This window comes from Scyliorhinus torazame, chromosome 20 (genome assembly GCF_047496885.1).
Source record: "Scyliorhinus torazame isolate Kashiwa2021f chromosome 20, sScyTor2.1, whole genome shotgun sequence".
Classification (NCBI taxonomy): domain Eukaryota; kingdom Metazoa; phylum Chordata; class Chondrichthyes; order Carcharhiniformes; family Scyliorhinidae; genus Scyliorhinus; species Scyliorhinus torazame.
This window is the reverse complement of record NC_092726.1, coordinates 18845484-18871580: the sequence shown is the minus strand read 5'-3', so window position 1 is coordinate 18871580 and position 26097 is coordinate 18845484. Positions and strand designations below refer to the sequence as shown.

The 26097-nt window shown below is 50.0% G+C and overlaps 1 protein-coding gene across 3 annotated transcripts in view; it reads right to left on the bottom strand.

Moving 5' to 3' along the window:
* Positions 1 to 26097, bottom strand: part of LOC140396932 (tetraspanin-15) — a 282924-nt gene that overhangs the window by 233247 nt on the left and 23580 nt on the right. For all 3 annotated transcript variants that reach the window (XM_072485869.1, XM_072485868.1, XM_072485867.1), the window contains exon 2: positions 4586 to 4771. In XM_072485869.1, coding sequence (XP_072341970.1) covers positions 4586 to 4771 — 186 coding nt within the window. The remainder of the gene's footprint in view (positions 1 to 4585; positions 4772 to 26097) is intronic.

Genomic DNA, 26097 nt, shown 5'->3' with positions numbered 1-26097 from the left:
TGGGAATAGTGCTTTCACTATCTGCAGCCGTCTAAATGGTCACCAACCCCTAGTTATATAACTATTCAAAGGTCATAGATTATCATAGAATTTACAGTGCAGAAGGAGGCCATTCGGCCCATCTAGTCTGCACCGGCTCTTGGAAAGAGCACCCTACCCAAGGTCAACACCTCCACCCTATCCCCACAACCCAGTAACCCCACCCAACACTAAGGGCAATTTTGGACACTGAGGGCAATTTATCATGGCCAATCCACCTAACCTGCACATCTTTGGACTGTGGGAGGAAACCGGAGCACCAGGAGGAAACCCACGCACACACGGGGAGGATGTACAGACTCCGCACAGACAGAGACCCAAGCCGGAATCGAACCTGGGACCCTGGAGCTGTGAAGCAATTGTGCTATCCACAATGCCCGTCCTTGTTTTCTGCGAACCCTATTAACATACATTAACTGATACTTTGCTAGCCTCCCCACTTATCGCCCCCTGACACAGGGTTCCAACTCTCTTGCACGCCTGCTCACTGAAATATTGTGCTGGAGATCAAAACCTCAACTGGGTGGTCAGATCATCAGGAGAGCCATCAATCTATCAGCTCAAGTTTAAAAAAACTGAATTTAGAGTACCCAACCAATCCTTTTTTTCCAATTAAGGGGCAATTTAGCATGGCCAATCCTCTTACCCTGCACATCTTTGGGTTGTGGGGGTGAGACCCACGCAGACACGGGGAGAAGGTACAAACTCCACACAGTGACCCGGGGCTGGGATCGAACCCAGGTCCTCGGCGCCGTGAGGCAGCAGTGCTAACCACTCTGCCACCGTGCCGCTCAAGTTAACTGAACTTATCAGAAAAAGTTAGGAAATCGGCAGGAATTGCCACATAAACGTATAACAACCTGAATAAGATGATCAGACTGCAAAGGAACACTTACCATTCAGAAGCGGTTCATTCGCACTTAAATTCATAAAAAGTCTCACAAAGGAACCTGACGATTAATTCTACACAAATGACACTTGGACTAAATGCCCCATTTATTTCCACGGTAACTACTTTAATTGAAATCATTTTCGCCATTATCACAAAGGCTGTGCTAATGTTGTGATTTTACATCAAGTTTTTCAACCTTTCACTTTGTCTTATTACCTGGATAGTAAATGACCCCAACATGGACGTTGCTATGGTTCCACAATGGCAGAAAAATAACCCTGCTTATGATTCCTTGATTGGAACTGGCACCCAAGTCTCTGAGAACCAATGCTCATATTTATTCAGTACTCATTTGCAGCATGACACATTCAAAGTTGGCTGCAAATCGGCAGGATGGACAGTAGCGGTTCAGTCACTGTGTTGCGAGCTCTTCCTGGTTTGATAGACAGGGCCAATTATCTAATCAGCTCCGTTTTGCCTGGGAATAGTGCTTTCACTATCTGCAGCCCCCTAAATGCTCACCATCACCTAGTTATATAACTATTCAAAGGGGGGGAGGTGCAATTGCCCACCCGTGTTTTCTGCGAACACTATTAACATACATTAACTGATACTTTGCTAGCCTCCCCACTTATCGCCCCCTGACACAGGGTTCCAACTCTATTGCACGCCTGCTCACTGAAATATTGCACGAGTGCAAGGAAGCATGTCCGATGGCTTTTTGCACAATTTCACACATTTCTGGGTTGGGCACGCGCCCACCCGAGTAATGTAAAGTTCTGGCCTTGTATTTCTTTTTTTAAAATAAATTTAGAGTACCCAATTCATTTTTTCCAATTAAGGGGCAATCCACCTAGCCTGCACATCTTTGGGATGTGGGGGCGAAACCCACGCAAACACAGGGAGAATGTGCAAACTCCACACAGACAGTGACCCAGAGCCGGGATCGAACCTGGGACCTAGGTACCGTGAGACAGCAGGGCTAATCCACTGCGCCACCGTGCTGCCCCCTGGCCTCGTATTTCAACAGCATCTATAACAATCTCAGGATATCGCAAAGCCTTTCGTAGTCAATGGAATACATTTGAATTGAAGTCACTGTTGCAACGCAGAAAATGCAGCCGCCAATCTGCACACAGCAAGATCCCACAAGTGTCAATTTGACAATAACTAGGTTGTTTTTAGTGATATTGGTTGAAAGATAAATAGTGACCAGGGCACCAGAGAGTATTCCCTTTTGAAATAGCGCCATGGGGTCTTTTACTTGTCACAGTATGCTCACAGGTGAGTTTTTGGATGAGGAAGCTGAAGGACAAGAATTGGAAAAAAAAACAAGTGTAATAACCCTCTTGAGACCCACGGGGATGACCTGATTGATCTCCCAGTGGAAGTTGTGGAATACAAGTTCCCCAGCTAATGGACAGAGGGGCCATCAGCTGGAGCTATAGAATCAACCTTTAAAAGCCGGCACGGATTAGGACTGGCATGATCGGTAGTCCCGGTTGGGACCTATGTCCTGGATGCCATGTTGCGGCATTCCCATATGGCTGAAAGTAAACTGCCGTCAATTCATCGTCTCGGGTCCCCTGAGCCTTTATAACAAGGGAATGGTAAACACCTTTCTTGATGGTCCCTGCAGATGTGTCCTTTTGGTGTGCTCCCCTTGGGATGTTTTACAATATTAGAGGTGTGATATAAATGTAAGTTGCTGTTTGTTGAAGAGAAGGTGAGTCGGGTTCTCCTGTGGAACAGCAACATTCAGAAAGCTCTGCATGGCTTGTTGTTTTTCTTCACAAATCCGACAGGCTCCTTTCAATCCAGTTGGATTTGCAGGAGCTAGCTTCTCCTGATGTCTCACTTGGCGAAGGCGGTGTAGAGACAAGAAGTTGCCAGCTTTGGGATACCCCAAGGTGCTTGATCTCAGCCAACATTTGCAGTGTGTGCGCTACAACTGGGCTCAGTGACCCTGAGCCTAATCAGACAGGGTTAGTGATCCGAACACTTGTGCAGTAATCCCTCCAAAAAGGTAAAGCAGCAAGACCAGGTGCACTCATTATACTTTCACTGTTGAATATTCTGCTGACACCAAAGGTTTGGGATTAATCATGAATGACCCCTTGAACAAGCACTCCAAAAACGTTCTTACAATCTGTGCACTGTACTCCCAGGCAGAAAATTTGAAGGATGATCAAAATGTTTTGAATGTGTGATGGGATACATATAGTCCTTCAGTGCAGGCAATAGTAAGGACTGGTCACACTCAGGCAGGTTTCATTTCCCTATCACTCTAGGGGGATCAACTCTTGTGTGACCCTTCAAATAATTCAGATTGTTCAATGCATTAAATAATAATTAGATATGGACTGGCAGGAACTGCTTCTGAAAGGTTTTTAATCCTCAAAAACCCATGGGGTCATCACCTGCTCTTATTTCAGTAAAATGAATAGTCTACATCCACATTCACCCATCCTCTCCAAACGCCCTCAAGGCCACTACAACTGGCCCAGTGCCAACATGCAAATGGCAAGACAGAATTATTATCTGCCAAGCTATTGTTGGAATGTAAAGGGCACACTGGATGTGGGATGTGGGCCTTGTTCCATTCCACTAGAGCACAATGAAGAGACAAGGGCTATAATTAACCTTGGCAGATTCATCTACTGAATGCAATACAAACACATAAACATGCCCTTGAACTGCCGAGGTACAAAGATAAAAAAACTCACAAGTAGATGCTATTCACACAGAAAACAGAAGAGAAAACATCCTCGAGAGCAAACAATATGCCAATGTGATTGACAGACTACTTTAAATTAAAAATAGGCCCACGCAATTTCAGACGTGCTGTTTCTGCTCCTGCCAATGAGAGATAGCTGGAATTAACCCACACAAGGCCATCACAGCTCATCTCGTCCACATTAACTCTCCCAGCCTGGTATCGAACTGCACTTTTAAACACCCAAAGCTTCGCTTCCCATTATCTGGCAAGTTGCTCCAAACATGATCACTTCTTGAGTAAAGAAATTCCTTGAAGCCTTGAAGCCCCTCCTCCCTCTCCTGCTCCTCCCTTCTGATCACTCTGTCACCCCCTTCTCCCAATCACTCCTTCCACCCACTCTGTTTCTTGTCACTGCCTCACTCCCCAGCCGCTCCCAACAACCTCTTCCATGTCACTGCTTCCCATCCTCCTGACCACTGCTGAGTGCTCCCCTCTTTTGCAAAGATCTACCTGAGACACGGGCAGGAACTGGAAATGCTCTAGGTAGCACAGTGGTTAGCACTGTTGCTTCACAGCGCCAGGATCCCAGGTTCGATTCCTGGCTTGGGTCAGTCTGTGCGGAATCTGCACGTTCTCCTCGTGTCGACATTGGTTTCCTCCGGGTGCTCCGGTTTCCTCCCACAAGTCTCGAAAGACGTGCTTGTTAGATGAATTGGTCATTCTGAATTCTCCCTCTGTGTGCCCGAACAGGCGCTGGAATGTGGCGACGAGGGGATTTCACAGTACCTTCATTGCAATATTAATGTAAGCCTACTTGTGACAATAAAGATTATTATTATTATTCCGGCAATGAGCTGCCTGGAGGCACCCAACAGAATTTATCTGGCAGGTTGCTGTCAGCCAAAAGCATTTAGTTGTTTTAATAAGGAGCTCACCACTTTAAGCAGCAGCCTGTTGTCTCGGAGAGCTCCAACCATGCCGGCAAAGGAGACTGTGAACATGCTCACACCCAACAGCAACAGGATGACGGCCGGAGCAATAAAGAAGCTGTCCATTGTTTTATTCTGCTGCCTTTCCACTTCTGCGTAAATGCCAATACACAAGATGATCAGTCCCACCAGCTGCAAAAAGCATTAAAAAAAATCAGTTACAATCAGGGCATCGGTTACCAGGGAAGAACTAAAATACATTCAAAGTGGCTTCACAGGAAGATTTTTTCCTGCAGGCCAAAACAGATTCTGCAGGACATGTGCCCCTTGAAGATGAAGCATGAGGATTGCATCTCGTTGGTTGTTGGCCGTGCACTGCTGCACTAGGTCATTCATTCCCAGCTGTTGAATCTCCCCCCCCAACATAGCAAGCTCACAAACTGCTCACTCCCAGCAGTCTCAGCGGATCCAGGCGATAACTTCTCAGCTTGTTCTGGCTGGGAACTATTGAATGTGTTGGAAAAGCAGGCAGCTCAAAGCTGGAGCACCTCACGCCCTCATTGGAAATGTAAATGAAAACCTAGCATGCAGATCATAGAAAGAGTGAAAAAGCCCCACAGTTATTCAGGCAATCAATATTAGAAACCAAAATCACCGCACACATCCTCTGCCCTATGTTGTTGCTAAAATAGTTGTCTGCCCCAAACATATTTTGAAATTATCCAGAAAACACACGGCATTGAGGCTTGGGAGGACTTGCGGCCCTGCTTCAGACGGTGACATTGCGCCTGGCTCTGACATCACATCCAAATATCCAGAGCTCCCTCAGCAACCCTGGCTACATGTGGTCAACTCCTGGAGTAGAACTGGAGTGCAAAACCTTCTGACTCAGAAGTGAGAATATTTACCAATTGCACTGAGCTAACAAGCAGAGCGATTTAGTCATCGACCATGAAACATTAACTCTGTTTCCCTCTCAGCAGACACTGCCAAGCCGGCTGAGTATTTCTATCATTTGCAGCTTTTTAATTTCAGATTTCCAGTCGCCACAGTATTTTCATTGATATTACTTAGAGAATAGGTTTTTTTTCTGTAAATTCAGAGTACCCAATTATTTTCTTTCATGGCAATTTAGCGTGGCCAATCCACCAACCCTGCACATCTTTGGGTTGTGGGGGCGAAACCCCTGCAAACACGGGGAGAATGTGCAAACTCCACACGGACAGTGACCCAGAGCCAGGATCGAACCTGGGTCCTCGGCGGCGTGAGGCAGCAGTGCTAACCACTGCACCACCCTGCTGCCCCTACTTAGAGAATAGTTGAAGAGGTGATCAGATGGAGGTGTTTCGGATGTTTAAAAGACGCGATTGGGTCAATAGAGAGACAACTTCCCTCTAAGGGAGGATCATAGAATTAACAGTGCAGAAGGAGGCCATTCGGCCCATCAAGTTTGCACCGGCCCTTTGACCGAGCACCCTACTTAAGCCCACACCTCCAAGCTATCCCCATAACCCAGTAACCCCACCTGACCTTTTTGGACACCAAGGGCAATTTTAGCATGTCCAATCCAACTAACCTGCACATCTTTGGACTGTGGGAGGAAACCGGAGCCCCCGGAGGAAACCCACACAGACACGGGGAGAACGTGCAGACTCTGCACAGACAGTGACCCAAGCCGGGAATCGAACCTGGGTCCCTGGCGCTGTGAAGTAATAGTGCTCACCACTATGCTACCAGATTAGAGTCAGGTCATTCAGCAGTGCCATCAGGAAGCATCCTCACACAAAGGCTGGGATTTTCCAGTCCTTCCCACCGGTGGGATCTTCCCTGTGGCAAGTTAATCGCCGACATGGCTGGCGAGGAATGCAAATGGTCGATGGCTTTGCCGGGACTGGAAGATCCTGCTGGCAGCTGATGGCCAGCCGCCACCGCTACCAGAAAACCCACCATTGGAGGGGAGGGGGCTTCGATAACCTGGAAAATTCTCTCCTAAAAAGCAGTTTCGTCATTGAGGGGGGAACAATTGGAAGTTTCCAAATTGAGATTCACAGGCAGGTAGATAGAGCTGATACCGATCAGCCAAGACCCAACTCAACAGCAAAACAGAGTAGAGGGGCTGAAAGGCCTCGTCCTGCTTCAAGGTGCCTCTGAGGATGGACACAGGGAAATGAGTAATCATGTTATATGGGAGAAAGGAGTGATTTGATGACAAAAGACACAATATGGCAAGGAAAAGGAATATGCAAGGAAACAAGAAACAAAAGATGAGATTAAATAAACAGTAAATAGTTCCAGCAGAGCAGTAGAGGGAAAGGGAAGAATGGGAAATCTAGCAAATAGGAAATGCTGAAGAACTGCTGAATCTCAAACATCTTCCAGCCAGAACTGCTGAGTGTTTTACAGTACTTTCTGTTAATTGATTTCTGATTTCCAGAAATGGGCCTGTATTTTTGTGTTGCGTGTGACGTGGGAGTCCTCGCGCAACTGGAATATGCTTTGCACAGTTGGAGTAAAAACCTCTCCTCGAGGAGCAGAAGGAATAAGGAAATGAAGAGCATTATTTTCACCCTTGTCTATTTAATGCAAGAAAAGTGATTTATAATTCACTGTACCAAGGAAGCCGTAAGGAGGGGCTGGTATCCACCCATGTTATCTACTCAGATTTTCATGGACACTTTTCCTTTAAAATTGCACAAGAATAATCGCTTCTTGGCCTTCTGGCTAAGATGAGCGTGAGGTCAGGTATAATGCCTGGATCTGGTATGTCTCCCTTGTGGGGTCCATGAACTGGATTCAATTTGAATTGGGTTTTGGAGCAGGCAAGGATTCGGGGTTTGCCCCTGTCCACACTCTGAGCTCTGGTTTTGTAACTCTGATAAAGGAATTTTTTTTAAAAATTGCACAAGAATGTAATCAAGAAAGCATTGAGTCCGCAAGTTAATTGTGATGAATAATCAGTAACACTCAAGACCATAACACAGAATTCCATAGTGCATACAAGGGCAGCAGATACCCGGGAACCCCACCACCCGGAGGTTCTCCTACAAGTCAGTCACCACCCTGACTTGGAAATATATCACCGCTCCTTCACTGTCGCTGGGGCAACATCCTGGAATTCCCTCCCTCATAGCACAATGGGTGTACCTTCAGCTCAAGGACTGCAGCGGTTCAAAAAGGCAACTTAGCAGCACCTTCTGAAGGGCAATTAGGGATGGGCAATAAATGCTGGGCTAATCAGCGGCTGCCCACATCCCGTAAATGAATTGTAAAAAAACACATTGCAGAAACATGCTGGTCCACATCAGTACTTATGCTCCACAAATGCTTCCTCACTCTACTTCATCCAATGCAATCAGCAGAACCTTCCGTTCCTTTCTCAATAATGTATGTGACCATATTCCCGTTAAATTCATCTCTGTTACCCACCTTAACTATCCCCTGTGGTAGCTTTTTTTAAAATTTAGAGTACTCAATTCCTTTTTTTTCCAATGAAGGGACAGTTTAGCGTGGCCAATCCATCTGCCCTGCACATCTTTGGGTTGTGGGGGTGAGACCCACGCAACACGGGGAGAATGTACAAACTCCAGACGGACAGTGACCCGGGGCCGTGATTGAACCTGGGGCCTCAGTGCCGTGAGGCAGCAGTGCTAACCACTGCGTCACCGTGCTGCCCTATTCCCTATGGTAGCTAGTGTCAGATTCGAACCACTCTCTGGGAAAGGATGTTCCAGTTGTATTCCCTGTTTGGATTTATTAGTGACCATCTTACCTTTGTGGTCACTTCCACAAGTGGCAACATCTTTTCTACATTACATCTACAAAACCCTTCATAACTAAAACTTCGATCAGAATACCTCTTAAGATTTTTTCTGAAGGAAATGGCCTTTCCTGAGATAATCTCTCAGGTCTGATATCATCTTTGAAATCTGTGTTGCACCTGTTCTTAAGCTCCTCTACATCCTTTTGGTAATATATTTAATAACAGAAATATTGTCCATAGAAATCATGCTATTTGTTCTTACACTACATCTGACTAAACTCTTCAGACATTACTATTTATTGAAGTTGTTGAAAAGAGCAGTTCACTGGTGCAAAATGTTGCAACTCCGACGCACTGAGACACACAGAACCTGGCTATTACATTTTTGTGGGCAATGTGGTCCTTGATTCCCAAAGGCAAAGGAGTCACTTTGAAAGTAATTCACCTGGTGGTTGACTATGGGATTGGGTTAAATGTTGGATCGCTACACTGCCCATTGACATCAACAGAGGGTATAAAAGCTCCTGATATCATCGCTTTCATGAATGGACGCTTTGGCTAAGGTAAGCCCCTCGCTTTTCTGGAGGTATCAGAAGGCAAGCCTGAGAGGGCAGCCGAGAAGCTAAGTGACTCTGGAGCACTGCTTTTACAGCACCAATGCCAAGAGCTGGCCAGAAGACATCAACTATTCTCTTCACCCGAAATACTCAAAGAGGGTGATAAACACAAAAATACTAAGTTTGCTGAGGGAGGATTCCTCATACAAATTCCGAGGTGGGTGTGGGCCTCATTACTCACTGCAGTTCAAATGTGTACACGCATTCATCATTAATGAAAATGAAATGAAATGAAAATCGCTTATTGTCACAAGTAGGCTTCAAATGAAGTTACTGTGAAAAGCCCCTAGTCGCCACATTCCGGCGCCTGTTCAGGGAGGCTGTTACGGGAATTGAACCGTGCTGCTGGCCTGCCTTGGTCTGCTTTCAAAACCAGCGATTTAGCCCTGTGCTAAACAGCCCCATTACAGAACACCTCTTGCAAATGCTTCAAGGTGTACAAACTGTCCAAGTTGTTGCTTCACTTTTCCCTTGATAAGGGCCATTCGGTGCTTTTTGTTCAGATTTACTTGGCATCCATCACACTCATTAAGAGTCATTTGTGTGCACAGAGTGAACAATAAATGGGCCTGATTAGTTCTGAACCCATCTGTAAACTTCCAAATCTCAAAACTAAGACATAAAAGCTGTACTGTGAGGGGAAAATCAGAACTAACAAGCGCCAATCCACTGAGAGCTTTAGCTGTGCAAGTCTCTCATTTGCGCTGCTTTCAAGCTGGATAATTGATAGTCCACACTGTGACCTCTCTCTGTGTGTCTCCAATTATTCTTATGATATCTCCATCATAATTGTGTTTTTCTCATTTTTTCCTATCCACAGGAGGTGCTGGGTATTGGCTCTATTAACCCCTGACAGTTCTATTACCTCTTTCCATGTGACTTAGGTAGCAAGAGTTCTTCTTCAAACTGCAAGTAAGCACAGTCCTAGTCTTCCTTAACATCCACAGCTGAGGGGCAAAACTGTTGTTCAGATTCATGGAATGCTACATCGCAAAATAATGCAATTCCACCCTTCCTGCCTGTTGTGGCTCTTTCGTAGAGCTATCCAACTAGTTCTGTTGCCCTGTATTCTTTCTCTGTCGTCCTGCCAATGCTTTCCCCGTTCTGTCTCTGGATACAGACATTTGAAAGTAAATTATGAATCTTTAGTCGACTCTTTCAGGCAATGCGTTCCAGATCCCAATAGGTCACTGTTTAACAAACACATTTTCCTCATGTCGCCTTTGGTTCTTTTGTCAATCACTGTAAATCTGGGTTGTCGAGTAACCGACTCTACATTTTCAGTTCACGATTTTAATACTTCTGTTAAATTCCATCTCAACCTCTGTTCTGAGAAAAACACCCTCTGCTTCTCCAGACTATCCAAATAACTGAAGTCTCTCATCGCTGGTATTATCCTCGTCATTCTTTCCTGCACCCTCGCCAAGGCCTTCCTATTCTTCCTAAGGTGTGGAGCCCAGAATCAAACAACAGGACAAATTGGCGAAGGCCTCAACCAAAGCTTTTGTCAAGTGTTCAGCAGAACTTCTTTGCTTTTCTGCCTTAATAAAGTCAATAAGGAGACAGTGGCCGGGATTCTCCCCTACCCGGCGGGGCGGGGGGGGTCCCAGCGGGAGGGAGTGGCGTGAACCACTCCGGCGTCAGGCCGCCCCAAAGGTGCACCTACAGGGGCCAATCCCTCACCTTGAGGGGCTAGGCCTGCGCCAGAGTGGTTGGCGCACCGCCGGCCGTCGGGAAAGGTCGGGGCCGAAGGGACTCTGCCGGCCGGCGGAAGTCAGCGCATGCGCGGGACCGTTAGTGGTTACTGATGTCATCCCCACGCATGCGCGCGGGGGGGGGGGTCACTCCTGCATCGGCCATCGCGGAGGCTATGGCCGAGGCGGAAGGAAAAGAGTGCCCCCCCGGCACAGGCCCGCCCGCGGATCGGTGGGCCACGATCGCGGGCCAGGCCACCGTGGGGGCACCCCCTGGGGCCCGATCGCCCCCCGCGGGCCAGGACCCCGGAACCCACCCGCGCCGCTAGTCCCGCCAGTAAGGTAGGTGGTTTGATTCAAACCGGCGGGACTGGCATGACAGCAGCGGGACTTCGGCCCATCACAGGCCGGGGGGGGGGGGGGGGTGGGCGCGGCGCAATTCCCGCCCCCGCCGAATTTTGGGTGCCGGAGAATTTGGCGGCCGGTGGGGACGGGATTCACGCCGCCCCCCCCGGCGATTCTCTGACCCGGCGGGGGTCGGAAAATCCCGCCCCTTGTGTTGAACTGTCCTCTCAACTTGGCCTGTTAACTTCAAAGATTTGTATGTATCTACAGAAGTACACAGGTCTCTCTTTTCCAAGACCATCTTTAAAATTGTATTATTTAGTACATCTTTTCTCATTCTTCTTGTCAATGTCTAATTTCACAGTTTCCTGCGTTAAATCCCATCCGGCATGCACCTGCCCTGTTTGCCAATGTGTCCCTCGATATTTACTGCATTTCCATATCCTGCAATCCAATTAGTTCTGTTCTGCAGGAGACCACATTAGATGATACCTTGACCCACTGTGGAAATGGAGAAAAACAACCATTACTGAATACCCTTTGCAACTTTATTTTGTATTAAAAGCGTAAAACGCCAGCAAGCAGCAATGATGAAAATACTTCAGACATTTGACCTCTTGGTTGAAGAAGCGGTCACCTCAAAGACAGTGGGTGGAAATTTACTTGGAGGAATTCCTGCTCTGCCACTGGACATGTGTCGGAAACCCCACTGTCGCAGCATTTTAACCACAATCAGCAAAATGCATAAAATGCAAAGAGTGTGGGCACTTTCAAATACGCCATGTCCGTCATTGATGGGGTGAAGGACTTCCGGGTGTGGCGATGACCAGCTAAGTCGCACGTTTCGGCAGCTCCCGGTGGAAAGGACTTTTGGGCTCTTAATAAGAGCCCCAACGGCAATTTTAACGGCTAGAAGCACTGTGCGGTAAACCAGAAGGGAATCCCCCCTGGAAACGGATGGAAAAAGGAGAGGGAAGTGGCCAGATTGCAGTGGATCCTTTGGAGCAGCGGCAAGGAAGGCAAGCAAGAACCAAGATGGCGACGGAAGGTGGCAGTTTAACATGGGACCCTGAACAACAAGAGTTTTTGAAATGTTGCGTGGAAGAACTTAAAAAGGAAATGAAGAAGGAGCTGTTGGCCCCGATATTACAGGCGATCGAAGGGCTAAAGGATGAGCAAAAGACCCAGGAGCGGGAGCTTCGGGTCGTGAAGGCAAAGGCTGCCGAGAACGAGGACGATATACAGGGCCTGGTGGTGAAGACGGAAATGCATGAGGCACACCATAAACGATGTGTGGAAAGACTGGAGGTGCTGGAGAATAACGCGAGGAGGAATAATTTAAGGATTCTTGGTCTTCCTGAAGGTGCAGAAGGAGCGGACGTCGGGGCATATGTGAGCACGATGCTGCACTCGTTAATGGGAGCGGAGGCCCCGGCGGGTCCGCTGGAGGTGGAGGGAGCATACCGAGTTATGGCGCGAGGACCGAGAGCAGGAGAAATTCCCAGAGCCATAGTGGTGAGATTCCTCCGTTTTAAGAACAGAGAGATGGTCCTTAGATGGGCAAGGAAAACTCGGAGCAGTAGGTGGGAGAACGCGGTGATCCGCGTATATCGAGACTGGAGTGCGGAGGTGGCGAGAAGGAGGGCGAGCTTTAATCGGGCCAAGGCGGTGCTTCACAAAAAGAAGATAACATTTGGAATGCTGCAACCGGCAAGACTGTGGGTCACATATCAAGGGAGGCACCACGACTTTGAGACGGCGGATGAGGCGTGGACTTTTATTGTGGAAGAAAAACTGGAATAAGCGGGTTATTAAAAAAGAATGTTTGAAACAAAGTGGTGGGGCGAGTATGGAGGGCGAAGAGGGGGGAAAAAGGGGGGGAAAGATGAGTTTTATGTTATTAATCCTGCGATGCGGTAACTTTTCTCTCTTCCACAGGTGGTGGTGGAGGGAGGAAGGGAGGTGGAGGAAATGGGGCGTTGGACATGGGGGGCGGGGCCAAAAGGGAAGCGCGGGCTTTGTTCCCGCGCTATGATAATCATGGCCGGAATAGGGAAGCAGGAAGGAGGGGTCGTCGCACGGTGCGAGCCGAGGTCACGGGGGGAAGCCGAGGTTGGCCAGAGTTTGCTGACTTCTGGGAGCAACATGGGGGGTGTAACTACGCTAGTGGGGGATCTAGCGGGGGGGGGGTGGGAGGGGGAGCTACTGGGTTGCTGCTGCTGGGGAGAGGGGGGAGCCGGAAAGGGGTGGGGTGGGCGGGGGGCACCGCCTGGGGGGGGACACAGCTGCGTGGGAACCGGGTGAGGAGCTGGAAAAAGGGGATGGCTAATCGACAAGGGGGGGGGTAAAAAGCCCCCCAACCCGGCTGATCACGTGGAATGTGAGAGGGCTGAACGGGCCGATAAAGAGGGCACGAGTACTCGCACACCTTAAGAAACTTAAGGCAGACGTGGTTATGTTACAAGAGACGCACTTGAAACTTATAGACCAGGTTAGACTACGCAAAGGATGGGTGGGGCAGGTGTTTCATTCGGGGCTAGATGCGAAAAACAGGGGGGTGGCTATACTAGTGGGGAAGCGGGTTATGTTTGAGGCAAAGACCATAGTGGCGGATAGCGGGGGCAGATACGTGATGGTGAGTGGCAAATTACAGGGGGAGGCGGTGGTCTTGGTAAACGTATATGCCCCGAACTGGGATGATGCCAATTTTATGAGGCGCATGCTAGGACGCATCCCGGACCTAGAGGTGGGAAAGTTGGTAATGGGGGGAGATTTTAATACGGTGCTGGAGCCAGGGCTGGACAGGTCGAGGTCCAGGACTGGAAGGAGGCTGGCTGCAGCCAATGTGCTTAAAGATTTTATGGAGCAGATGGGAGGAGTAGACCCGTGGAGATTTAGTAGACCTAGGAGTAAGGAGTTTTCGTTTTTCTCCTATGTCCACAAAGTTTATTCGCGAATAGACTTTTTTGTTTTGGGAAGGGCGTTGATCCCGAAGGTGAGGGGGACGGAGTATACGGCTATAGCCATTTCGGATCACGCTCCACATTGGGTAGACTTGGAGATAGGGGAGGAAACAGAAGGGCGTCCACCCTGGAGAATGGACATGGGACTAATGGCAGATGAAGGGGTGTGTCTAAGGGTGAGGGGGTGCATTGAAAAATACTTGGAACTCAATGATAACGGGGAGGTCCAGGTGGGAGTGGTCTGGGAGGCGCTGAAGGCAGTGGTTAGAGGGGAGCTGATATCAATAAGGGCACATAAAGGAAAGCAGGAGAGTAGGGAACGGGAGCGGTTGCTGCAAGAACTTCTGAGGGTGGACAGGCAATATGCGGAGGCACCGGAGGAGGGACTGTACAGGGAAAGGCAAAGGTTACACGTAGAATTTGATTTGCTGACAACGGGTACTGCAGAAGCACAGTGGAGGAAGGCACAGGGTGTACAGTATGAGTATGGGGAGAAGGCGAGCAGGTTGCTGGCCCATCAATTGAGGAAAAGGGGAGCAGCGAGGGAAATAGGGGGAGTGAGGGATGAGGAAGGAGAGATAGAGCGGGGAGCGGAGAGAGTGAATGGAGTGTTCAAGGCATTCTATAAAAGATTATACGAAGCTCAGCCCCTGGATGGGAAGGAGAGAATGATGTGCTTCCTGGACCGGCTGGAATTTCCTAAGGTGGAGGAGCAGGAGAGGGTGGGACTGGGAGCACAGATCGAGATAGAGGAAGTAGTGAAAGGAATTAGGAGTATGCAGGCGGGGAAGGCTCCGGGACCGGAGGGATTTCCAGTCGAATTTTATAGGAAATATGTGGACTTGCTTGCCCCGCTACTGATGAGAACTTTTAATGAGGCGAAGGAAAGGGGTAAGCTGTCCCCGACTATGTCAGAGGCAACGATATCGCTTCTCCTAAAGAAGGAAAAAGACCCGCTGCAATGCGGGTCCTACAGACCTATTTCCCTCCTAAATGTAGACGCTAAGATTCTGGCCAAGGTAATGGCAATGAGGATAGAGGATTGTGTCCCGGGGGTAGTCCATAAGGACCAAACTGGGTTTGTGAAGGGGAGACAGCTGAATACGAATATACGGAGGCTGCTAGGGGTAATGATGATGCCCCCGCCAGAGGGGGAAGCGGAGATAGTGGTGGCGATGGATGCCGAGAAAGCATTTGATAGAGTGGAGTGGGATTATTTGTGGGAGGTGTTGAGGAGATTTGGCTTTGGAGATGAGTATATTAGATGGGTACAGCTGCTGTATAGGGCCCCGATGGCGAGCGTGGTCACGAATGGACGGGGGTCTGCGTATTTTGGGCTCCATAGAGGGACGAGGCAGGGATGTCCTCTGTCCCCATTATTGTTTGCACTGGCGATTGAGCCCCTGGCAATAGCATTGAGGGGTTCCAGGAAGTGGAGGGGAGTACTCAGGGGAGGAGAGGAACACCGGGTATCTCTTTACGCGGACGATTTATTGGTGTATGTGGCGGACCCGGCGGAGGGGATGCCAGAGATAATGCGGATACTTGGGGAGTTTGGAGAATTTTCAGGATATAAGCTGAACATGGGAAAAGTGAGCTGTTTGTGGTGCATCCAGGGGAGCAGAGCAGAGAAATAGAGGACTTACCGCTGAGGAAGGTAACAAGGGACTTTCGCTACTTGGGGATCCAGATAGCCAAGAATTGGGGTACATTGCATAGGTTAAACTTAACGCGGTTGGTGGAACAGATGGAGGAGGACTTCAAGAGATGGGACATGGTATCCCTGTCACTGGCAGGGAGGGTACAAGCGGTTAAAATGGTGGTCCTCCCGAGATTCCTCTTTGTGTTTCAGTGCCTCCCGGTGGTGATCACGAAGGCTTTTTTCAAAAGGATTGAGAAGAGTATCATGAGTTTTGTGTGGGCCGGGAAGACCCCGAGAGTGAGGAAGGGATTTTTGCAGCGTAGTAGGGATAGTGGGGGGCTGGCGCTACCGAGCCTGAGTGAGTACTACTGGGCCGCCAACATCTCAATGGTATGTAAGTGGATGGGAGAAGAGGAGGGAGCGGCGTGGAAGAGATTGGAGAAGGCGTCCTGTAGGGGGACTTGCCTACAAGCTATGGTGACGGCGCCGTTGCCGTTCTCACCGAAGAAATACACCACAAGCCCGGTGGTGGTGGCTACTCTGAAAATTTGGGGGCAATGGAGACGGCATAGGGGAAAGACGGGAGCCTCGGTGTGGTCCCCGATAAGAAATAATCATAGGTTTGCTCCGGGGAGATTGGATGGGGGATTTGGAACATGGCAAAGAGTAGGAGTAACACAATTGAGAGATCTGTTTGTAGATGGGACGTTTGCAAGTCTGGGAGCGCTGACCGAAAAATATGGGTTGCCCCAAGGGAATGCATTCCGGTATATGCAACTGAGGGCTTTTGCGAGGCAACAGGTGAGGGAATTCCCGCAGCTCCCGACGCAGGAGGTGCAGGACAGAGTGATCTCAAAGACATGGGTGGGGGACGGTAAGGTATCAGACATATATAGGGAAATGAGGGACGAGGGGGAGCTTATGGTAGATGAGCTGAAAGGGAAATGGGAAGAAGAGCTGGGGGAGGAGATAGAGGAGGGGCTGTGGGCTGATGCCCTAAGTAGGGTAAACTCATCGTCCTCGTGTGCCAGGCTAAGCCTGATACAATTTAAGGTGTTACACAGGGCGCATATGACTGGAACACGGCTTCGCAAAATTTTTGGAGTAGAGGATAGGTGTGCGAGATGCTCGAAAAGCCCAGCGAATCACACCCACATGTTCTGGTCATGTCCGGCACTACAGGGGTTTTGGGCGGGGGCGACAAAGGTGCTTTCGAAGGTAGTGGGGGTCCAGGTCGAACCAAGCTGGGGGTTGGCTATATTTGGGGTTGCAGAAGAGCCGGGAGTGCAGGAGGCGAGAGAGGCTGATGTTTTGGCCTTTGCGTCCCTAGTAGCCGGCGCAGGATACTGTTGATGTGGAAGGAAGCCAAGCCCCCGGGTGTGGAGACCTGGATAAATGACATGGCAGGGTTTATAAAGCTGGAACGGATTAAGTTCGTCCTAAGGGGATCGGCTCAAGGGTTCACCAGGCGGTGGCAACCGTTCGTCGAATACCTCACAGAAAGATAGAGGAAATGGAAAAGAAGAAGACAGCAGCAGCAACCCGGGGGTGGGGGGGGGGGGGGGGGGGGGGGACGGGGACCAGAGGGATTCTCAGGGAGGTTAATATATAAGTATAATATGTATAGGTTGTTGTTATAGATAATTGTATATTGGACTGTTAAAACATATTTTTGGAGAATATTTATCTGGGACAAAACCCATTTAGTTTTGTTTTTGTTTATATATTATTTATTTCTTGTTTATAAAACTGGCCATTGTTATTTATATTGTTATATTACTGTGTAAAGGATACACAATGTACTGTGATGGTTGGCCAAAAATTTTCAATAAAATATATATATTTTTTTTAATTGATGGGGTGAAGGAAGGCAGGTGTGGGCAAGAGGCCGGAATTGGAGTCGCAAGGAATTCCGGAGGGTTGTCGAACCGGAGGGGAATAGAGATAGGAAGGAGCATTCGAACACAAGGGTGAGAATCTCTTCCTGGGGATGAGTACTGGACCATTGGTTCCGGAAATACTTTTGAGTTAAATTGGCTGGAGTGTAACTCAACTGTCACGGCCCTGTGATATCAGGTTTGGAGCATTCAGTTGATCACTTTTTGAAAAGGATTCTTTTTCATCTCCCAGACCACACAGAGTACAAAGTATGTGCTGAGGTGTCCTGACAGCAGTTCAGCCTCTTCCTTTCTTTATATCAGAAATAATTACAGTGAACACATCGCTTGGGGAAATACAATTTCAATCTTCATTGCTTCTTCACAGTGCTAACAAGATGTGTTTATACATTTGATTGTTTCTCGATATCAGCTTGAGGAGCTTTCTCCGTCTACCTACTCTGTGTCTGTCTTCAAAGCAGAGTTTGCTGTGAAAAATCCATTATTTTTGCACATCTGCAGGGAGAAGTATTTTTAATTGAGGATGCAACGTGTTCTCAACAGCATATTTGGGATTCTGCAAATGAAACTGTCTCCTCTCTCACCAGTTGATGGTTGGGCAAGGTTCCACATAGCTGGCCTCCCTGCCCTTCCCAGAGCCTTTTCTTCCAAAGAGAAAAGTTTTTCTCCTGCCTGTGATATATATTACATTCTCCCCTGCGGTCTTCTCTTTGGACCCCCCCCCCCCCCCCCCCCCCAACCACGCAGTGCAGTGAAGAAAGGTTCCTTCCTCCAATTTCACAGGACAGTTTGCGATGTGGCTATGTTACTCAGATCCACCCCTCATCTTGTATTGGTTTAATTCCCCCAGGCTGCAAACAGACAAGCATCAGAATAGTCACCGCTCCCCGAAATCAGGGGCATGGGTTAGCGACATGTCTGGGTTTCTCAGGCTTGGGAAAATTAAGTTTGCCCCGAGGGGATCAATGTTTGTTTTAATAAATTTAGAGTACCCAATTCATTTTTCCAATTAAGGGGTAATTTAGTGTGGCCAATCCACCTACCCTGCACATCTTTGGGTTGTGGGGGAGAGACCCACGCAGACACGGGGAGAATGTGCAAAACCCAGAGCCGGGATCTAACCTGGGACCTCAGCGTCGTGAGGCTGCAGTGCGACCACTGCGCCTCTGTGCTACCTGAGAGGGTCAATGTTAGGGTTCATTCGGAGGTGACAGCCTTTGATCGACTTCGTCGGGTGTGGTGGTATGTATTAGGGGTAATACGGTACACCACGTGTCGACAGGCTATTGGCGGAGGGATGCCAGGTCCTGATAGGATCTGCCACCTACTGGACCCCACCCAGAAATGCCTGTATAAGAACCCAGTTTTTCCCTCCATTTCCCTCAGCAGCTGCATTCTGTAACCCCGCTGCTGGGGATAAGGTTCTGCTTAATAAAGCCTTCAATTGACATTCCCTCAACCTGCCTCGCGTCACATTGACGGTGCTACAATTTATTAAGCAGAATTTAAATTGAAGAAAACGAAGTGGGACCATGGAGCTCCGAATCACCCCGGAGTGCCTGCGCATCGCACCCCAAGCAGCTAACTCGGCCTCTATCTTCAAGCACTGGATGGCATGCTTTGAGGGCTACCTCCGAACGGCCCCTGGCACACCGACAGACGAACAAAAGATGCAGGTCCTCTATTCCAGGGTGAGTCCTGACGTCTACTCCCTTATCGAGGACAAGGACGGTTTCACCGGTGCCATCGCCGCGCTGAAGGTTATATAACGCCCTGCAGATCCTGGGTCGAAACTGCAACTGCCCGGCAGTAACAGCGAGTGAACACACAGAGCTCCTGGTCCGCGATGCGTATGTGGCAGGTTTGGCCTCTTCCCAGATCCGCCGAGGCTTCTGGAGAAAGAATCTCTGGGACTTACAGAAGGTCGGGCCCTGGCGGCATCCCTCGACGTGGCCTCGCGTAACGCCCGCGCCTACGCCCCCGACCACACTACAGCCCCTTGGGCTCCGTGGACCCCCGCTGCGGTCGACTCTTCGACACCCCCCCCACCCCCGCAAACCTGCGCGGCCAAAACACCAGACCAACCGGGGGGGCCCCGCTGCTATTTTTGCAGCCAGCCGAAACACCCTCGTCAGCGCTGCCCGGCTCGCGCGGCTACCTGCAAAGGCTGCGGGAAGAAGGGCCACCACGCGACGGTGTGCAAGTCCCGCGGGGTCGCCGCTATCTCCGGGGAAGAAACGGGACCACAGACCCAGCCCCTCCAGCGATCCACGTGTGACCAATGGACACCGCCATTTTGGACCCTGGACGCCACAAGGGAGAGATGGCGTCCCCACCCCCCCCCCCACCCCCGACCGCGCTCGATCCGTGGACGCCGCCATCTTGGCTGAAGGACCCCGACACAGACGGCCACATACTGCCTGATTACGATGCTCAGCTTCAACAACCACGTCTGGCTTCGACGACCCTCGACCAGTCACGACCCCGGACGCTCCAGACTGCAACCACTACAGTCCTAGTGAATGGCTACGAGACGCCGTGTCGTATCGACTCTGGGAGCACGGAGAGCTTCATTCATCCGGACACGGTAAGGCGCTGTTCCCTCGTAATTCGGCCAAGCACCCAGAAAATTTTCCTGGCGGCGGGATCCCACTCCGTTCAGATCACGGGGTTCTGCATCGCTAACCTAACGGTGCAGGGGAGGAAGTTCCGAAATTACCGGCTGTATGTCCTCCCCCATCTCTGTGCGCCCACACTCCTAGGGTTGGACTTCCAATGCAACCTCCAGAGTTTAACATTTAAATTTGGCGGCCCTATACCCCCACGACGCCAATCTCCAAAAACCCCTCCAGACCGCTCACGCCCTGAACCTCACTTACAACAAAGAAAAATGCGTGTTTCGCACCGATCGTCTAGCCATCCTGGGCTACGTAGTGCGTAATGGAGTGATAGGCCCCGACCCTGAACGCATGCGCCCCCTCATGGAGTTCCCTCTCCCCCACTGTGCCAAAGCCCTGAAACGTTGCCTGGGCTTCTTTTCTTATTACGCCCAGTGGGTCCCCCAGTACGCAGACAAGACCCGTGCACTAATCCAGTCCACTACTTTTCCCCTGACGACAGAGGCATGCCAGGCCTTTAGCCACATCAAAGTGGATATCGCAAAGGCCACGATGCGCGCCATCGACGAGTCCCTCCCCTTCCAGGTCGAGAGCGACGCATCGGATGTAGCTCTGGCGGCCACCCTCAACAAGCAGGCAGACCCGTGGCCTTCTTCTCCCGAACCCGCCACGCTTCAGAAATCCGCCACTCCTCAGTGGAAAAGGAGGCACAAGCAATAGTGGAAGCTGTGCGACACTGGAGGCATTACCTGGCCGGTAGGAGATTCACTCTCCTCACTGACCAACGGTCGGTTGCCTTCATGTTCGATAATGCACAGCGCTGCAAGATCAAGAACGACAAGATCTTGCAGTGGAGGATCGAACTCTCCACCTTCAATTATGAGATCTTGTATCGTCCCGGAAAGCTGAACGAGCCGTCCGATGCCCTATCTCGCGGCAGTTGTGCCAATGTACAAGTGGACCGTCTACAAGCCCTCCACGAGTACCTCTGCCACCCGGGGGTCACTCGTTTCTACCACTTCCTTAAGGCCCGCAACCTCCCTTACTCCGTCGAGGACGTCCGAACAGTCACCAGAAACTGCCAGATCTGCGCTGAGTGCAAACCGCACTTTTTCAGGCGAGATAGAGCGCACCTGGTTAAGGCCTCTCGACACTTTGAACGCCTCAGTTTGGATTTCAAAGGCCCCCTCCCCTCCACCGATCGCAACGCGTACTTCCTGAACTCCCGTTTCCCTTTCGCCATCCCCTGCCCCGACATGACAGCGTCCACGGTCATTAAAGCCCTCGGTACCATTTTTACACTGTTCGGTTTCCCCGAATATATCCATAGCGACAGGGGGTCTTCCTTTATGAGTGACGAACTGCGTCAATTCCTGCTCAGCAGGGGCATAGCCTCGAGCAGGACGACCAGTTACAACCCGCGGGGGAACGGGCAGGTAGAAAGGGAGAATGGAACGGTCTGGAAAGCCATCCTGCTGGTCCTCCAGTCTAGGAGCCTCCCAATTTCCCGCTGGCAGGAAGTCCTCCCGGATGCCCTTCACTCTATCCGGTCCCTGCTGTGCACCACCACGAATCAAACGCCTCACGAGCGCCTCCTCCTCTTTCCTAGGGAGTCCTCCTCTGGAACACCACTTCCGACCTGGCTAGCAGCTCCGGGACCCATTCTGCTCCGGAAACATGTGTGGGCGCACAAGTCAGATCCGTTGGTGGAACGGGTGCATCTCCTTCACGCCAACCCGCAATATGCCTATGTGGAGTACCCCGATAGCCGACAGGACACGGTCTCTCTGCGAGATCTGGCGCCCGCCGGAGCTACCCACACCCCCCCCAACGCCAATCACCACCTCCTCACTCCCGCCGGTTCATCCCTCAGCCACCTCCTTCCCGGGGGGTTCGGTTCTCTTCCCAGACCCGCCCAGGAGTAAGGACACAGGGGACAGCGCTACCCTCCCAGAGTCGACGGGACTCGAGCCAGCGCCATCACCACCAGGCCCGAGACGATCGGAAAGGACAACCAGGGCGCCCATCCGGCTCATCGAATCACTTTAACTCTCAACGTTTTCGGTTATTGTGTCTTGTTATAGTTATGGCATCATGCCGACCCTGTTTGGCCCGGTGGCCCAGTTTTCAGTTATTGTGTCTTGTTATAATTATGGCATCATGCCGACCCTGTTTGGCCTGTTGGCCCAGTTGAAGCGATAATTTTGTGTTTTGTTCAAAGTTACGGCACAGTACCGACTCTGTAAACCCCTACCACCATGCGAACCACCATCCCGCCGGGTTTTTTTCAACAAGGGGTGAATGTGGTGGTATGTATTAGGGGTAATACGGTACACCACGTGTCGACAGGCTATTGGTGGAGGGATGCCAGGTCCTGATAGGATCTGCCACCTACTGGACTCCACCCAGAAATGCTGGTATAGGAACCCAGTTTTTCCCTCCATTTCCCTCAGCAGCTGCATTCTGTAACCACGCTGCTGGGGATAAAGTTCTGCTTAATAAAGCCTTCAATTGACATTACCTCAACCTGCCTCGCGTCATATTGACGGTGCTACATCGGGGAAAACTAAACTAAGAGCAGATTCAATTGGAGGGGGTTAGGGAGTAAGGGGACAGGGGAAGTTAGATTATTTTTGTTTGGCTTAGGCAGGAACAGTGAGAGTTGGAGGGGGGTGTTACGCACTGAATTATGTTTACATTTGTATTTGTATCTTTTGTTGTTAAAACCATAAATGCCTGAATAAAATGTTTGTTTAAAGAAAAAGAATAGTCACAGCTCCGATGAAGAGTGGGTTTGAAGCTTTGAAATCCCCCACCCAGTAGCCCCCCAAATACGTCTATCTATTACCATCAACGGCAAACTGTTTGCGCCAGAGAGTTGTTCTGAATATTATCAACAATTCAGGGAAGTGGTGTCCTGTGCTCAGTACCACGTACAATTGTAATGAAAAATATACTGTCAGCTCACACTAGGGTTTCAGCTCGACTAATAAATCAGGGTAAATTGCACAGAGCCATTAGAAAACTCTTACTGAGGTTGCAGGGATGTTGCAATTAACTCAAACGTCCTTAAAAAATATTCTTTGATTTTTTTTTAAATAGATCGCAAAGGCCACCCAAGTCATTAAAAACACAGCTTCAGCTAAATAGATTCTGATCCGAAAGTATATGAGCAGAATTTCAAAGCAGGTCAAGTCAGCCGAGAAAGCTAAGATTGAATGCTCAGCAGGCCATGGAGATGGAGATGATTATTAATCCTTAGGGGATGGAGTCTCAGTGAAGAATGATCATAACCCATGCCGAAAATGCTGAAGGCTATCAGGGTGAGGGACTGGAGTTCCAGAATTGACTGGAAAAGTTAGAATTGTTCTGCTTGACGTTAGGAAGTTTGAGAGGTGAATAACAAAGAGTTTCTCAAGATGGTGTGTGAGTTAGGTGAATTGGACATTTTGAATTCTCCCTCGGTGTACCCGAACAGGCGCCGGAATTGTGGCGACTGGAGACTTTTCAGTGAGTTAACTGCAGTGTTAATCCATGTGGATAGCACAATTGCTTCACAGCTCCAGGGTCCCCGGTTCGATTCCGGCTTGGGTCACTGTCTGCGCGGAGTCTGCACATCCTCCCCGTGTGTGCGTGGGTTTCCTCCGGGTGCTCCGGTTTCCTCCCACAGTCCAAAGATGTGCAGGATAGGTGGATTGGCCATGATAAATTGCCCTTAGTGTCCAAAATTGCCCTTAGTATTGGGTTGGGTTACTGGGTTATGTGGATAGGGTGGAGGTGTTGACCTTGGGTAGGGTGCTCTTTCCAAGAGCCGGTGCAGACTCGATGGGCCGAATGGCCTCCTTCTGCACTGTGAATTCTATGATGATCTATGATTAATGTAAATCCACTTGTGACAATAATAAAGATAAAGATTTTGACAGAGCAGATCAAGAAGAACTATTCCATTTGGCGAGCGAGTCTGGAACCACGTTTAAAGTAATTGGCAAAAGTTCTAGAGAGATGAAGTGAAATATTTTCACTCAGAGCTCGCAGCCTGAAAAGGCGCTGAAGGCTGATTCCAGAAATAATTTTGAAAGAGCGGCAGACAGCTACTTGAGGATGAGACTCTTCAGCACGGGAGCACTGTTTCTGCACAGGCCATGGTCCCAGGTTCGATTGCCGGCTTGGGTCACTGTCTGTGCGGAGTCTGCACGTTCTCCCCCTGTCTGCGTGGGTTTCCTCTAGATGCTCTGGTTTCCTTCCACAAGTCCTGAAAGATGTGCTGTTAGGTGAATTGGACATTCTGGGCAGGATTCTCCCACTCCCCCGCCGGGTCAGAGAGTCCCCGGGGGCGGCGTGAATCGCACCCTGCCGCTCCGCCACCAGCTGCCGTATTCTCCGGCGCAGGTTTTCGGGCGGGGCGGGGATCACGCCACGCCAGTCGGGGGCCATTGGCAGTGGCCCCCCCAGCAATTCTCCGGGCCTCGATGGGCCGAGCGTCTGTCGGTTTCTGGCCAGTCCCGCCGGCGTGGATTGGACACCTTCCCACACGGCGGGACCTGGCAGATAAGTTGGCTGGTGCGGTCCTGGGGGGGGCGCGGGGGGATCCGACCCCTGGGGGGGGGCACAGTGGCCTGGCTCGCGATGGGGGCCCACCGATCAGCGGGTGGGCCTGTGCTGTGGGGGCGCTTCTTCCTTCCGCGCCGGCCCCAGTACGGCTCCGCCATGGCCGGCACGGAGATGACATCCCCCTGTGCACATGCCAGACTACGCCAGCCGGTCTGCGCTGCGCCAAACCACGCCAGCGGTTCTGCGCATGCGCTAACTCGCGCAGTCTCTTCGGCGGCGGCTAGCACGGCGACAACCCCTGCGCCGCCGGCCTAGCCCCCGGAAGTGCGGAGAATTCCGCAACTTCCGGTCGGCCCAACGCCGGAGTGGTTCGTGCCGTTTTTTATGCCGGCATCGAGCCACCTCGCTGATCCGGGAGAATCCCGCCTTCTGACTTCTCCCTCTGTCAACCCAAACAGGCGCCGGAGTGTGGCGACTAGAGGATTTTCACAGTAACTTCATTGCAATGTTAATGTAAGTCTACTTGTGACAATAAAGATTATAAAAAATAAAATAAAGGGTTATGTACAAAAAACGAAGATGTAGGACTAAGCATGACTGCTCCTTCAAAGAACATCTCAAAGGATGAATGCTGCAGATTTCTATGATTCTGAAAAACATCATGATTCTATGATTCTAAGTACATTGCAAGACTAGAAGCAGCTGCACAGATTCAACTTCCAGGTACAACCCCTAGGAAAAGTAGATTTCTTCCACTTACACACATAATATGATATGGGTTGCATTTATTAGTCACAAGACAGGTGGAAGAACCAAACCATGAACTGTTACTTCCTCCTTGGAACAGGTTCATTTTGAGATGCAGCCATTTGCAAAAGAAAGACAGAAACTGAATTTATACAACCCCTTATTGTGTAACAATGTTCTTCACAGATAAGCCATTATTTTGAAAATATAGTTATTGGTATTATGTCAGGAAATATTGCAATAAGTTTGCACACTATGAGCAGGAAATCAATTTTATTGATGTTGACTGAGGAGAGATTAATGGGCAGGACACTGAGAGAACTGCCCCACTTTTTGAGTCGTGTCAAGGGGCCGTTTATACTCGGGATCTCGGACATACAGCAGTGAAATACCACCTCCATAACAGGGTGCAAACGCCATCATCTTCTCAGTGCTGGCGACTGAGCCAAAATGACACCTCACACACACTTTCTTTCTTTTTTTTGTTTTTGTTCAGTAAATTTTAGAGTACCCAATTATTTTTTTCCAATTAAGGGGCAATTTCACGTGGTCAATTCACCTACCCTGTCCACCTTTGGGTCTTTGGGTTGTGGGGGTAAGACCCACGCGGACATGGGGAGAATGTGCAAACTCCACATGGACAGTGACCCAGGGGCGAAATCGAACCTGGGTCCTCGGAGTCG